At 41.2% G+C, this 14,913-nt stretch overlaps 1 protein-coding gene across 1 annotated transcript; it reads right to left on the bottom strand.

The window, feature by feature from the left end:
* Positions 1-8,499: 8,499 nt before the first annotated feature.
* Positions 8,500-14,655, bottom strand: cahz (carbonic anhydrase). Its single transcript, XM_020466506.2, has 7 exons — positions 13,908-14,655; positions 13,365-13,562; positions 12,680-12,798; positions 12,484-12,576; positions 12,302-12,364; positions 12,008-12,163; positions 8,500-9,532 (listed from the first exon to the last, which is right to left on the bottom strand). The coding sequence occupies exons 1-7, from the start codon at positions 13,939-13,941 to the stop codon at positions 9,413-9,415; spliced, it is 783 nt and encodes a 260-aa protein (XP_020322095.1). The 5' UTR covers positions 13,942-14,655; the 3' UTR covers positions 8,500-9,412.
* Positions 14,656-14,913: the final 258 nt, after the last annotated feature.

Genomic DNA, 14,913 nt, shown 5'->3' on the forward strand with positions numbered 1-14,913 from the left:
CCATCCGTCCTGAGAATCTGTAGGCTAGCGAGTAAACTCCCCCTGCCATCCGTCCTGAGAATCTGTAGGCTAGCGAGTAAACTCCCACTGCCATCCGTCCTGAGAATCTGTAGGCTAGCGAGTAAACTCCCCCTGCCATCCGTCCTGAGAATCTGTAGGCTAGCGAGTAAACTCCCCCTGCCATCCGTCCTGAGAATCTGTAGGCTAGCGAGTAAACTCCCCCTGCCATCCGTCCTGAGAATCTGTAGGCTAGCGAGTAAACTCCCCCTGCCATCCGTCCTGAGAATCTGTAGGCTAGCGAGTAAACTCCCCCTGCCATCCGTCCTGAGAATCTGTAGGCTAGCGAGTAAACTCCCCCTGCCATCCGTCCTGAGAATCTGTAGGCTAGCGAGTAAACTCCCCCTGCCATCCGTCCTGAGAATCTGTAGGCTAGCGAGTAAACTCCCCCTGCCATCCGTCCTGAGAATCTGTAGGCTAGCGAGTAAACTCCCCCTGCCATCCGTCCTGAGAATCTGTAGGCTAGCGAGTAAACTCCCACTGCCATCCGTCCTACTTGCAAACATGCAATCATTGGAAAATAAAATTGACGACGTCGTCCCCACAGTGACCGTACATACATATCCCAACCAGAAGCCATGCAACATCCGCATCGAGCAAAAGGCTAGAGCTGCCGCTTTCAAGGAACGGGACACTAACCTGGACTCTTATAAGAAATCTCACTATGCCCTCAGACGAACCATTAAACAAGCAGTGTGTCAATACAGGATTAAGATTGAATCCTACTACACCGGCTCTGACGCTTGTTGGATGTGGCATGGAAAGAGAATGCAGAGAGAATATTTTCCAATGATTGCATGTTCGCAAGTAGGACTGATGGCAGTGGGAGTTTACTCGCTAGCCTACAGATTCTCAGGACGGATGGCAGGGGGAGTTTACTCGCTAGCCTACAGATTCTCAGGACGGATGGCAGGGGGAGTTTACTCGCTAGCCTACAGATTCTCAGAAGGCAGCCCGATCTGCATTCTCTTTTCCTTCTTTCTTTTCTTCTTGCAAATGATGGGGATTTGGGCCTGGTCCCGGGAGAGCAGTATATCCTTCTCGTCGGACTCGTTAAAAGAAAAAGCTTCTTCCAGTTCGTGGTAAGTAATCGCTGTTCTGATGTCCAGAAGTTATTTTTGGTCATAATAGACGGTAGCAGCAACATTATGTGCAAAATAAGTTACAAAATAAATTACAAACAATGCAAAAAAAAATAACAAAATAGCACAATTGGTAAGGAGCATGTAAAACGTTAGCCATCTTCTCCGGCGCCATCTTGATAATGCACCACCTTTTCCTCTCTACCCTGATTTCATGAGGGCAATATAGACAGAAACAGCTTGAGAGAAGGAATCTCTATACTATCTCAACTTTCAGTGCTTACTACCCACAAACTTGAGCCTCAGTTTAGATACACCGGCTCTGACGCTCGTTGGATGTGGCAGGGCTTGAAAACTATTAAGGACTACAAACATAAACCCAGACGCGAGCTGCCCAGTGACACGAGTCTACCAGACGAGCTAAATGCCTTTTATGCTTTTTTTCGAGGCAAGCAGGACTGAAGCATGCACGAGAGCACCAGCTATTCTGAATGACTGTGTGATAATGCTCTCAGTAGCCGATGTGAGCAAGACCTTTAAACTTTCACAAAGCCGCGAGGCAAGATGGGTTACCAGGACATGTACACAAAGCATGCGCGGACCAACTGGCAAATGTCTTCAATGATATCTTCAACCTCTCCCTGACTGAGTCTGTAATACCTACATGTTTCAAGCAGACCACCATAGTCCCTGTGCCCAAGGAAGTGAAGGTAACCTGCCTAAATGATTACCGCCTGGCAGTGTGGTGCCAGGACAACAACCTCTCCCTCAATGTGAGCAATACAAAGGAGCTGATTGTGGACTAACGGAAGAGGCGGGCCGATCAGGCCCCTATTAATATCGACGCAGCTGTAGTGGAGCGGGTCGAGAGTTTCAAGTTCCTTGATGTTCACATCACCAACTAATTATCATGGTCCAAACACACCAAGACAGTCATCACTGTGGCCAAGCTTCCTGCATCCAGGACCTATATAATAGGAGGTGTCAGAGGGAAGCCCATAAAATTGCCAGAGACTCCAGTCATCCCATTCATAGACTGTTTTCTCTGCTACCGCACGGCAAGCGGTACCAGAGTGCCACTTTAGGACCTAAAGGCTCCTTAACAGCTTCTACCCCCAAGCCATTGTCCTGCTGGACAATTAATCAAATGGCCACCAGACTATATACATTGACCCCCCCCCCCCCCCCCCCCCATTTGTTATGTACACTCCTGCTACACGCTGTTTATTATCTATGCATAGTCACTTCACCCCTACCTACATGTACAAACTACCTCAACTAACCTGTACCCCCCGCATACTGACTCGGTACCGGTACCCCCTGTATATAGCCTCGTTATTGTTTACTTCTTATTATTTTGTATTATTTTATATTTAGTTTATTTGGTAAATATTTTCTTAACTCTTCTTGAACTGCACTGTTGGTTAAGGCTTAGATCCCGCTACCGGGATCGATATGACTACAGCCAGTGAAAGTGCAGGGCACCAAATTCAAACAACAGAAATCTCATAATTAAAATTTCTCAAACATACAAGTATTTTACACCATTTTAAAGATACACTTCTTGTTAACCTCTCTGCGCACTGAACCCGTTAGCAGGATGAAATTTGACAACATAAGGTGATCGCTACATAAATAGTCATATTAAACATTCATGAAAATACAAGTGTCTCACATGATTCGAAAGCCTAGAATCTTGCTAATCCAACTGCGTTGTCAGATTTAAAAAAGGATTTACTGCGAAAGAATACGATGCGATTATCTGAGGATAGAGCCCCATAAAAAAAACTATTTCAACCAGCACAGGCATAACAAAATCACAAACTGCAATAAAATAAATTGTTTCCCTTTGACGATCTTCCTCTGTTTGCAATCCCAATGCTCATTGTTACACAATGAATGGTCTTTTGTTTGATAAAATCCATTTTTATAGCCTAACACGAAACATTTTGTGAACCGCTTGTGTCGTGATTTCCGTCTTATTCCATTTTCGACGACACATTCGATGTAAATACACACACTAAACCTGACTTTTCCAGTCATGTTTGGTTTCATTGCAATCAACTGGTTTGTTTGTAACACAACCAAACGTGATGGGTCATTTCGCGGGACGTATTGACTGAAAGAAACCGATTTGAAGACAACAAGTAATGACATCATTGTGCACCAATGATATGACGGCTGTTTCGTTGATTGACTGTATTTTAACCCAATGACCACTGATCGTCTTGAAATCTAGCTGGGTAGATAGCCAATGAGCTGAGGTAAACGGCAATATGTAATGTTTATGTGTTGGAAGACCAACCCATGTAGTAAACTCCGGCGTAAAGAGGGTCATTCGCCATTGACGTTTCATACCGGAAGGAGCAACGCATGTTACGCACAGCGTTGTTTTGGTAAAGCGCAACTTTAACTGTTTATATATCAATCAGTATGGCGACTAAGTCAGGGAAAGCTAAATCCAAGTCTAGATATACAGATGTACACACAATTTTAGAAGAAATTGATCGGGAAAGTGAAACAGAGATTGTTGGAGGAATTCCCAAATGGAGGAATATTTTTTGAATGGAGAGGACATCGTTTTGGACTGGTAAGTTCTTCTCATGCTAATGCCGTTGTTTGAAATTAATAATATAAAATATTATTTGTGATTTTTTTTTACATTTTAGCAGCAATATATAAAAATGTTATGTAATAAAATGTGAGATGCGTGTGTCTGCCACCCCACCCCCATATGAAATAGCCTATTTGAGGCTGTTGAGGGGAGGGCAGGCCCACAACAATGGCTAAAGTGAAATGGAGACAGTAGATACAGCTGGTCTGTTGTAATATAATAAAGACAGTAGATCTAGCTGGTCTGTCATAATATAATAGAGCCAGTAGATCTAGCTGAAATGTCATAATATAAAATAGACAGTAGATCCAGCTGGTCTGTCATAATATAAATGAGACAGTAGATCTAGCAGGTCTATAATAATATATTAAACCTTATGTTCCCTGTACTCTATAGATATCTGTTTATTATACCTGTTGATACAGGGCTCATATGTGAAACTATTCTAACTGAACATTTTCTTTCACAGTGACACTGACTCCGAATGGGAGCCCCCAGTGCCAAGGTGTCCATCCCCCACTGAAGCTGGTTCATCCAGCTCCTGCCAGAAGTGGTGTTCATCTGCCCAAATGTATTTCTGCAGGCATGGACGTGCCTCAGGGCCAAAAGGGCACAGCATGGAGGCGTTGCTGTGTTCTTTGCCAAATGAAGTCCCCCATCACCTGCACCACATGCTTGGTGACCCTCTGCTTTACAGCAGAAAGAGACTGCTATGGCACATGGCATCAGCAGCACACTATTGTGTAGAGGACGGAGGGTCTTCCAAATATTGAAAGTGTTATTTTATAAATGTATATATTTTTTTCATGTTTTTTCCCAAAAAAATGGGGGGGGGGTGTTAAAATACCATTTTGGTATTTTGTATATAGTTATTCCATTCAAAATGTATAACTTCACCAATTTGGCCACTTGGGTACATTTGGGCAACTTGTGTGGGACACCTGGGTGACTTCATGATAAATGTCATGTAGCACACTCATTTTGGAAGTTATCATTCTGAAACGTTGCACAAGTACTGTTGCCCTCTTATGTTTTTCACTGAAATTGTCCCCATCATTCTATCTGAATGTTTGTGTTGTCTTGTTCATTTTAAAGGTGATGATACAACAATAAAAATGAAAAAAAGTATGTTTTTTTTCATTGTATTATCTAAACCAGATCTATTGTGTTATATTCTCCTACATTCAATTCACATTTACACAACCTTCAGAGTGTTGTCTTTCAAATGAAATCAAGAATATGCATTTCCTTGGTTCTGAGCCTGAGCTACAGGCAGTTAGATTTGGGTATGTCTTCAGGCGGAAATTTAAAAAAGGTGTGGGTAGCTGTAAGAGGTTTTAAGACATGAAGGTCAGTCAATACAGAAAATGTCAAGAACTTTGAAACTAGCTCTCATGAGGACCGCCACAGGAAAGGAAGACCCAGAGTTACCTCTGCTGCAGAGGATAAGTTCATGAGTTAACTGCAACTTGCAGCCCAAATAAATGCTTCACAGAGTTCAAGTAACAGACACATCTCAACATCAACTGTTCAGAGGAGACTGCATGAATCAGGCTTTAATGGTCGAATTGCTGCAAAGAAACCACTACTAAAGGATACCAAAAAGAAGAGACTTTCTTGGGCCAAGAAACACACAGCAATGGACATTAGAATGGTGGAAATGTGTTCTTTGGTGTGTTGAGTCCAAATTTAAGATTTTTGGTTCCAACCGCCGTGTCTTTGTGAGACGCAGAGTAGGTGAACGGATGATCTCCGCATGTGTGGTTCCCACCATGAAGTATGGAGGAGGAGGTGTGATGGTGTGGAGGTGCTTTGCTGGTGACACTGTCAGTGATTTATTTAGAATTCAAGGCACACTTAACCAGCATGGCTACCACAGCATTCTGCAGCGATATGCCATCCCGTCTGGACAGCGCTTAGTGGGACTATCATTTGTTTTTGAACAGGACAATGACCCAACACACCTCCAGGCTGTGTAAGGGCTCTTTGACCAAGAAGGAGAGTGATGGAGTGCTGCATCAGATAATCTGGCCTCAACAATCACCCGACCTCAACCCAATTGAGATGGTTTGGGATGAATTGGGCTGCAGAGTGAAGGAAAAGCAGCCAACAAGTGCTCAGCATATGTGGGAACTCCTTCAAGACTGTTGGAAAAGCATTCCAGGTGAAGCTGTAGAATGCCAAGAGTGTGCAAAGCTGTCATCAAGGCAAATGGTGGCTACTTTGAAGAATCTCAAATATAAAATATATTTTGATTTATTGAACACTTTTTTGCTTAATACATGATTCCACATGTGGTATTCCATAGTTTTGATATGCTACCTGTCCCAGACCTATTATTTGACAATGCTGGTCATTTATGAACATTTGAACATCTTGGTCATGTTCTGTTATAATCTCCACCCAGCACAGCCAGAAGAGGACTGGCCACCCCTCATAGCCTGGTTCCTCTCTAGGTTTCTTCCTTGGTTTTGGCCTTTCTAGGGAGTTTTTCCTAGCCAACGTGCTTCATTGCGTGCTGTTTGGTGTTTTAGGCTGGGTTTCTGTACAGCACTTTGAGATATCAGCTGATGTACGAAGGGCTATATAAATAAATGTGATTAGATTTGATTTGATTCACTTTTATTTTACACAATATAGAAAATTGTAAGAATAAAGAAAAACCCTTGAATGAGTAGGTGTGTCCACATTTTTGACTGGTACTGTATGCATAACCAACCACAACAAAATAATATATGCAATGAATATACAAATGATTTTTGCCCGTCCATAACGGAAATTATCTGTGTGCCCCAATTGCATCATGGTTTATTACTAGTAATGTACCTGTCTCCACACTGATTTGTTTACGTCTACGTCTACAACGTAGATTTGGATATAAACACTCTGAAGTAAACACTCTGAAGTTTCTAAAACTGTTTGAATGATGTCTGAGAGTATAACATAACTAATATGGCAGGCAAAAACCTGAGAAGAAATCCAACCAGGAAGTGGGAAATCTGAGGTTTGCTGAGGTAGCTATGTTCCATTGCATTTCTAAAGACAAAAGGAATTATTCGGTTGAAACATTATTCATTACCTGTTGTGTATTTAACCCTCTGTTTCCCCTCATGTCTTTGTCAGAGATTGTTTGTTTTTCAGTGTTCTGGTGTTTTTGTATTGGTGTGCGACGGGACCTCGTACCCACTTTGTTTATTGTTACATTTAGTGTTTGGAGTATGTTTTGTTTATTTGTTATTAAATACTCCATTACACTCAGTTTGATTCTCCTGCACCTGACTTCCCTGCCACCTATACACACGACTCTGACAGCGCCAATGTAAACTGAGATTTTTAGATATAAATATGAATTTTATCGAACAAAACATACATGTATTGTGTAACATGAAGTCCTATGAGTGTCATCTGATGAAGATCATCAAAGGTTAGTGAGTAATTTTATCTCTATTTCTGCTTTTTGTGACTCCTCTCTTTGGCTGGAAAAATGGCTGTGTTTTTCTGTGACTAGGTACTGACCTAACATAATCGTTTGGTGTGCTTTCGCATTTTGGAAATCGGTCACTGTGGTGGGATTAATTAAAGTAATGATGGACTGTGATTTCTCTTTGCTTATTTGAGCTCTTGCCATAATATGGACTTGGTCTTTTACCAAATCGGTTATCTTCTGTATACCAACCCTACCTTGACACAGCACAATTGATTGGCTCAAATGCATTAAGAAGGAAAGACATTTCGCAAATTAACTTTTAACAAGGCAACCTGTTAAATGAAATGCATTCCAGGTGACTACCTCATGAAGCTAGTTGAGAGAATGTCAAGAGTGTGCAAAGCTGTCATCAGGACAAAGGGTGGCTACTTTGAAGAATCTCAAATATAAAATATATTTTGATTTGTTTAACACTTTTTTGGATACTACATGATTCCATATGTGTAATTTCATAGTTATGATGTCTTCACTATTATTCTACAATGCAGAAAATAGTCCAAATAAAGTGTGTGTCCAAGGTGTGTCCAAACTTTTGACTGGTACTGTAATTATTAACTGATATTGAATTACCAAGCTGAAACATGGTCTACAGAAATGGCATTACCAGAGCTCCACAATCTTAAAGTGGGCTTTTGCACCTTCCATCAGAGCATGGATGGGGCGATGAGCTGACTGTACCCATAATGATCCAGAGAAATTCACTGACAAAGGGTGCCTGCCTTGCAAAGGCACCCACAAACACAGAACGGCTTACATAAGCATGAACATAGACAACAAGCAATCAGCCATGACTCAAAGCAGTAATGAGATGTGAACTGGCATCCAACTCTTCTGTCATCGCTGCGGCAGTGGCAGACAAAGAAGTGTTTACTTATTTTCTTTTTTTCTTTCCTTCGAATTTGTGTTTGACTATAACCCTCACTCGGACAGTATTGACATAAAATACAAAAGAACAGAGGAAATAGTCAATATTGTTTTAATTATATAGGTCTCTTATTGACATAAAGGCATTCATTTTGAAGTGAATGTTGTTTGTACCACACAACTTGATTGATGAACCAAAGGTAAATAGTCCCATGTTAAGGGCACATGACTGCAAAAGAGACCTTCTATCTGTACTTAAAATAGGGATGTCTGACCATCAACAGTGGGGTCTCTGTCTCCCTATCTGGATAAGGCTGATCCCACACAGCTTACATTTCTGTAGTGGGGTCATTCAATATATCTAAAATATTGCAAATAAACACAGGATGCACATGTAGGTACAGTTATGCCATTTATTTCACTGATCAAATTCCCTTCCATCAAATTTGACATGAACGAATCACACAAACCTTCCATTCCCATTTTAACAATAATTATACGCAAGGCTTAAAAATCATTCCAGGTATTTCCAAAAACATTTAAAACATACTTCAAGATTGAATTTTTCAATATAACATTTATTTAAAAAAAACTAAAACACACATTACTCTAGTCCCTCAGTCAGTGATTTCATTTCAATGGATGGACTTGGATGATATGACATCTCACACAACATCTTCTTTCACTCTCATGATTTTAAGACACAATGTTAATGCACTGGGGTAGGTAGTAAGTTATGAGTCGTTAAAAAAAAGAATCACTTGAATTGGATCTCTTCTTTTCAGTATTGACCTGTAATCTAAAGTAAAAACACTGATGACGATTTAGAGACACAATCCAAAAATGGAAGGCATGTAATTCAAGATTCCATCTCTCCTTGTGCTTATTGAGAGTAGAAGCCCAGTAGTATTATACTATAAAAGGCCTCTATCTGTGACTGGCTGACTGACTGAGTCAGTCGTCTGTTATTGCAGTGACAGGCAGCTAAATGATGTTAATCTGGGGTGATCCTGAGGTTTATCGTCAGGGATTACAGGAGGGGCAGGCAGGCCAGGCGTATAAAGTGCTGTCCATCCATATCGGCGCAATAATCTCATCTACACTGGCTCTTGTTATTAAACTGCATTGGTTTAGGTTTAGGTTTCCTTTCTGTTTTCTGATTACTGATTGTATTGTCTATAGGATTAACAATCTGCAGATTCTGATAGCAATGCATATAAAATGGCACACAATATACGTATATATAATCTAGGGGAAAGGTTGGGGATCGGCAATGGTGGGATGGGGGATGGCGTGATGCATAGCTGTTTACTTGAAGGACCGGCGGACCTTGCGTCCCTTGAGAGGCTGAGGGGGCCGGTAGTTGTCCTGCATGCAGCAAGGTGCCTCTCCATCACCACTGAACATTAAACTGCGGAATTTACCCATCTGTCAGGAGAGAGAGAGAGAGAGAGAGAGAGAGAGAGAGAGAGAGAGAGAGAGAGAGAGAGAGAGAGAGAGAGAGAGAGAGAGAAAGTGAGAGAAAGTGAGAGAGAAAGAGAGAGAGACAGAGAGACCAAAAAGAGAATGGTTAGAATCATAGTGTCTCAGTGCAACTGTGGTCTGTGGCTCATGTTAAAGGAGTGTCTGTGACCTACTGTGTTCCAGTATTTACATCCCATATTTAGATCACTCAATGAGCAGGATATGAACTGTTATGCCTGAAACAAAACCAATTTAGTACCCATGTTAATATAGAGGTCTAACTGTTCATAACGTAGAGTGAAGTTTTAAATGTATTTTGAATTAATATAGAGAGTACAGGACACAATCAGAGAGAGGAGAATGTAATGGTGTGTGCAACAACACCGGCGTGTAGCGGGTGCATACCTCTCTGGTCAGTAATTCACCTGAGCCTCATTGTAAACCATGTGGGTCTCGCATTGGCCTGCACAGCCACATGCAATGGCATAAGAACAACCCTCCACAATACCCACAATTGGGAGTTATGGCTGTCCATCAACATCGATGGTCAGCCATAAGCAAGCATAGAGAGTGTAAATGAATGTTGCTATAAGCATGAAAAATGTCTCTAATTTACTATTAATATGCATGACCGGCTCCATCATTTCAGTGATCTTTAGACATTCAAGACTCCGTACAGTCTCATTTCCAAAGTTCAAAATAGGTTTAGAGCAACAGTATCAATTGACACACTGTTCAACTTAGTTCTCATTTACCGTGAGAACTGAAACACTTCTGAAAGTGCAATCATTTCCTTCATTCTATAATCTCACAATCTGCAAAGAACAACTACAAAGGCTTTCTGAGGTTGCTAACACTCACAGATTTAGACATGGGTCCTACTACATGTAGGTGAAAGGCAACACAACATTGCATCAGTTCTCAGTCAGAACAGTACTCTCTCCACCCACTTTGTTGCTGCCGTGCACTACTGCTTAACTTATCTTATCTTAACAATGCTTAACACTGCTTTCGTTGGAAGAGACTTATCTTAACAATGCATATGGTTGGAGGTAGCCCTCCCTAACTGTACACTTTCTTTTCGTCATGACATATAGGGGACAGTGCCTTCGACTGCAGCTTTCACTAAACAAGCATCCTTGGGGTCCCATTTAAACGCTGGCTGGTGAAATTGGACTCTGGGATTTGATATCCCCAAAGGCTCAGCATGGAAAATCAATAATAAGGGGATGTGTCAGCTGTGTACAGTAGCTTACAATAGCTATGTACTGTAGTTTGTGTACGTTTGGTTGTTATTTTATCGTAGGACAAATCATTTTCTGTGTGAATTATTTACAGACAGTCACAGAAACTTCTGAGACAACATAGAGAAATAAAAACGTATTTAGTCCATGACCTATACTTAAGTAACAAGACAATTTCCCAGGACATAGACATATTTGGTATTGACAGATATCTTACATTCTTGTTCATCTAACTGCACTGTCCAATTTACAGTAGCTATTACAGTGAAAGAATGCCATGCTATAGCTTGAGGAGAGTGCACAGTTATGAACTTGAAAAGTTATTAATAAACTAATTAGGCACATTTGGGCAGTCTTGATACAAAGTTTTGAACAGAAATGCAATGGTTAATTGGATCAATCTAAAACGTTGCACATACACTGCAAAATCTAAATTGCGCCTGGGCTGGAATAATACATTATAGCCTTTCTCTTGCATTTCAAAGATGATGGTACAAAAACATGTTTTTTTCTTTGTATTATCTTTTACCAGATCTAACGTGTTATATTCTCCTACATTAATTTCACATTACCACAGACTGCAAAGTGTTTCCTTTCAAATGGTATCAAGATTATGCATATCTTTGCTTCAGGTCCTGAGCTACAGGCAGTTAGATTTGGGTATGTAATTTTAGGCGAAAAATTGAAAAAAAAGGGGCGGATCCAAAAGAGGTTAATGTGGGTGTAGGCTGCTTTCGTTGGAAGAGACAAGCTTCCCAAATATGATACTAGCAGGAGTTACTAAATAAGCGTTATGGGCCACTCAGATAATGTAATCTAAAGTGACAGGCAACAGTCTTGACCCTCCCTGTTTTGAGTGAATGGCTGAAACTTCTACTAAAAAACATGGTTGGTACTTGCTTGGTAAACACAAACTTTGTAGCAATGCTCACCAAGACAAGATGGAAAGCAGAAACCTACTGTACCCACAAACAAGTCCTTTCTACTGTATTCTACTGCCAAGAAAGCATTTTATTTTTAGTACCCGCACATACAGTACTTCTAGCTTCATAAAACATTTGATTATTTTCTAAAAGATGTCCTATGACGTCTGACCTCAAACTGACCTCTTTCAATTAACTGGGCCTGATAAAGCTGATTAGTGAAAGGAGAACACATTTCCTTGTTATGAAGATAGTGTATAAAATGATTGTACCTGGGTAGGGCTGACACTGATCGGTTCCTTCAGGACGATCCAGGTGACACTCTCCAGCAGAGGGGGAGTGGTCAGGGAGCCATCATATGTCCAGTAGTCCAGTGAGCAAGGCAACAGAGTTTTGGCATCAAAGTTGGAAAATGTAGTTTGCTTTCCCTAAAGAATGCACAAATTGTGATTGAATACACAATGAATAAACAAAGTCTTACTTCAACACTCCCAACCAATTCTAGTCAAGAATTCTAAATACCAGGCAAGATTTCTAAATACCATTTAAGATCCATTTGATTTCACCTTTGATTTGATGGCCCCCAGAGCATCGAGAACCTTCTGCAGTCTGGGGTTTGCAGCACCAATCTAGAAGAAACAAGAATTCACACAGCCATCCAAGGGAATCAGGCTACTTTCAGAATGCACATAGAGGGAAACAAATAAACAGTATATGAACAAACATATACATCATATTAGATCTGCACCTTCAGAAACACTCCAACCACAGCGAGTCCATCGGGTTCACTAGCGGCCTCACCAAAGCTAGGGTACTTGGTGTTCCAGTGCACCAGATGGAGCTTGAAAAAACAAAGTCAGGTTTAACTCAGGTAGCCAATGAAAAGTCTGATCTGAATCCATACGGCTTGTCCCGTTGTATAATCTAGGTCTAGGACTGCCTACCTCACAGGGGAACTTGATTCCATTGACGGTGTGCTCTGAGCCCCTGTCGTCACTGGCGCCCCAGTGGAAGTGGAACTGCTTCAGCCTGTATATGCCGGTGATGGGGCCTCCGGTCAGTGCTGTGGATAGGAACACGCACACACAAACTTTTAATGTTGCTTTTCAAAATGAACTACGTTTATGAGCATCTGCGTGTGTCCAAATGCAGTCAAATGACATGATTACTGCCATCACGTAATGATAGGGTAGGAAACATTCATTTTTAACAATGTAGTCTGCCGATTGATGTGCTTGCTCCCAGCACCACAACAAAAGACAACGACCTGACAACTAGCGTACTTCAGCCCAACGATACTAAAACCTTCAGAATGAACACCTACCAGCCTGCTCTAACGTCACCTATCATCAATGTTATCTACTGTACAGCAGCCTATGTGCACAATGGACAAAGACAGTGCTTCAAGGAAATGAATTCACCACTGTGTTTGATATTTGTTTTAAGCAAAGCCACTGAAGTTAACATGTAACCAGTTTGCCGCAACACTCGTTCTCTTGTTGCCGCTTCCCCTTTCTATTTCACTCCTCCCTTTACTAAATGCTCAGCTCAGAACCTATGTGAGAAATGGAGATGATAATGTATTGACATATTAGCTGTATATCATTATATATGAATTCAAAGGCTTACTTGAACTGTCAACATCATCCACAAAGCCAACTTGGAAGGAATGGCCATTGTTCAGAATGTCTGTGGAGTTGGATGGGTCATAGTTCAGTTTGAGGGGCTTCAAGGTAGAATCGTAGGAGGTTTGACCAGGAATGATATCAATAGGAGACTGCCTGGGTCCATTAGCAACAGGAAAGCCATCACACCACTTCTCAGGTCCTATGATGGAAAAAAACACGGGACAGAGTCAAACAGAACAAAAACACAAATGTATCATATTCACTCTATTCTAAACAGTCCGGTGATATCTGTGTTCTCACAGATACATGTATAAATGTATGATAATAACCTAATAATGTAGGGCTAATTATGTATTCATTAACAGTAATATATCAGAAAATATTAACACTTATTTACAGAAGTTATTTTGTTCCGATAAGAAATGTACTGAGTTATTCATGCAACAAAATCATGCAACTGTTGAAATGTACAGTTTCAACTAGTAGTTCCAAAAGTGGAGTCAGCATCATATGACAATGTAGAATAGATTCTAGAAAGCCTCACCATCAGATGGTCCATATCCCCAGCTGTGAGACATGATTATTGACTTGTTATGCAAATATAATCCCTTTCAATTGTAAAACCAAGATACAAGGATCCAGTTTGTGCTAACCTTGAAATAACAATTGTCAGGGTTTATATAGACTTCCCCTCCTGACAGTAGGCCTACATCAAGTGGGTGGGTTTGGCCTCTTGGTTTTAGCGCAGTCCAGTCATCACAGCAGGAGGTGTTCCAGCACCCATCAATAGACGATCCGAGTCACACCTCCATGTTCATATGGTCCCATTCACTGTGGAGCGCATCGCTCTATCGGTCGACCTTCTATCCGGTGGTGAGAATGAAGCAGACCCTGCTGAGAGCTCACACACAAAACGTGTGCATTCCAGACAATATAGTCTTGCCAGAAGATTTGGCGTTCGTAGACTAACATTTACACACATGTTAGGTACGGTTTCTTCACCATGGTCTCCTTTAACGTTTTATAGTGACATCCCGAAATATATGTATTTTTCTTCTGAGAGCAAGGCATGCCAGATTCACTGACCTTGGGTTCATCCAACGTAGCCTGCGTCTGTAGTAGAAGTCGGCTACTGTATAGCATGTGTGATGTGCAAATGGAAACTGTGTTTCGCTCTAGGAACAGAATGGACAAGAATGGACAAGAAGGAAAGCAGAGATGCAAATCAAAACGTGATGCATTGTAGGCTATATTTTTCCTTGAAATGCCCATGTCACTTTGCAGCCTGCGTCAGCGTAAAAACCTAATATTTGAAACGCAATCGCCCCTTCCTCTCCAGTGCATAATTTTAAAGGGGCCACGACAATAGACTGCACTGTGCTGTTAGTCACCAGCAGGGTAGTACAGCTGACTAGATTTGCCCAGATTGCATGAATAAATAGGAAAAGCGTTTTATTATGCACCGACCAGTTTATTGGTCACTTTAGGCTAATAAGAGATGTGGTTTGGAATGAGTGGATTTAAATCAAACATGTGCTGATGAATTATGG

This window comes from Oncorhynchus kisutch, linkage group LG30, assembly GCF_002021735.2.
Source record: "Oncorhynchus kisutch isolate 150728-3 linkage group LG30, Okis_V2, whole genome shotgun sequence".
Classification (NCBI taxonomy): domain Eukaryota; kingdom Metazoa; phylum Chordata; class Actinopteri; order Salmoniformes; family Salmonidae; genus Oncorhynchus; species Oncorhynchus kisutch.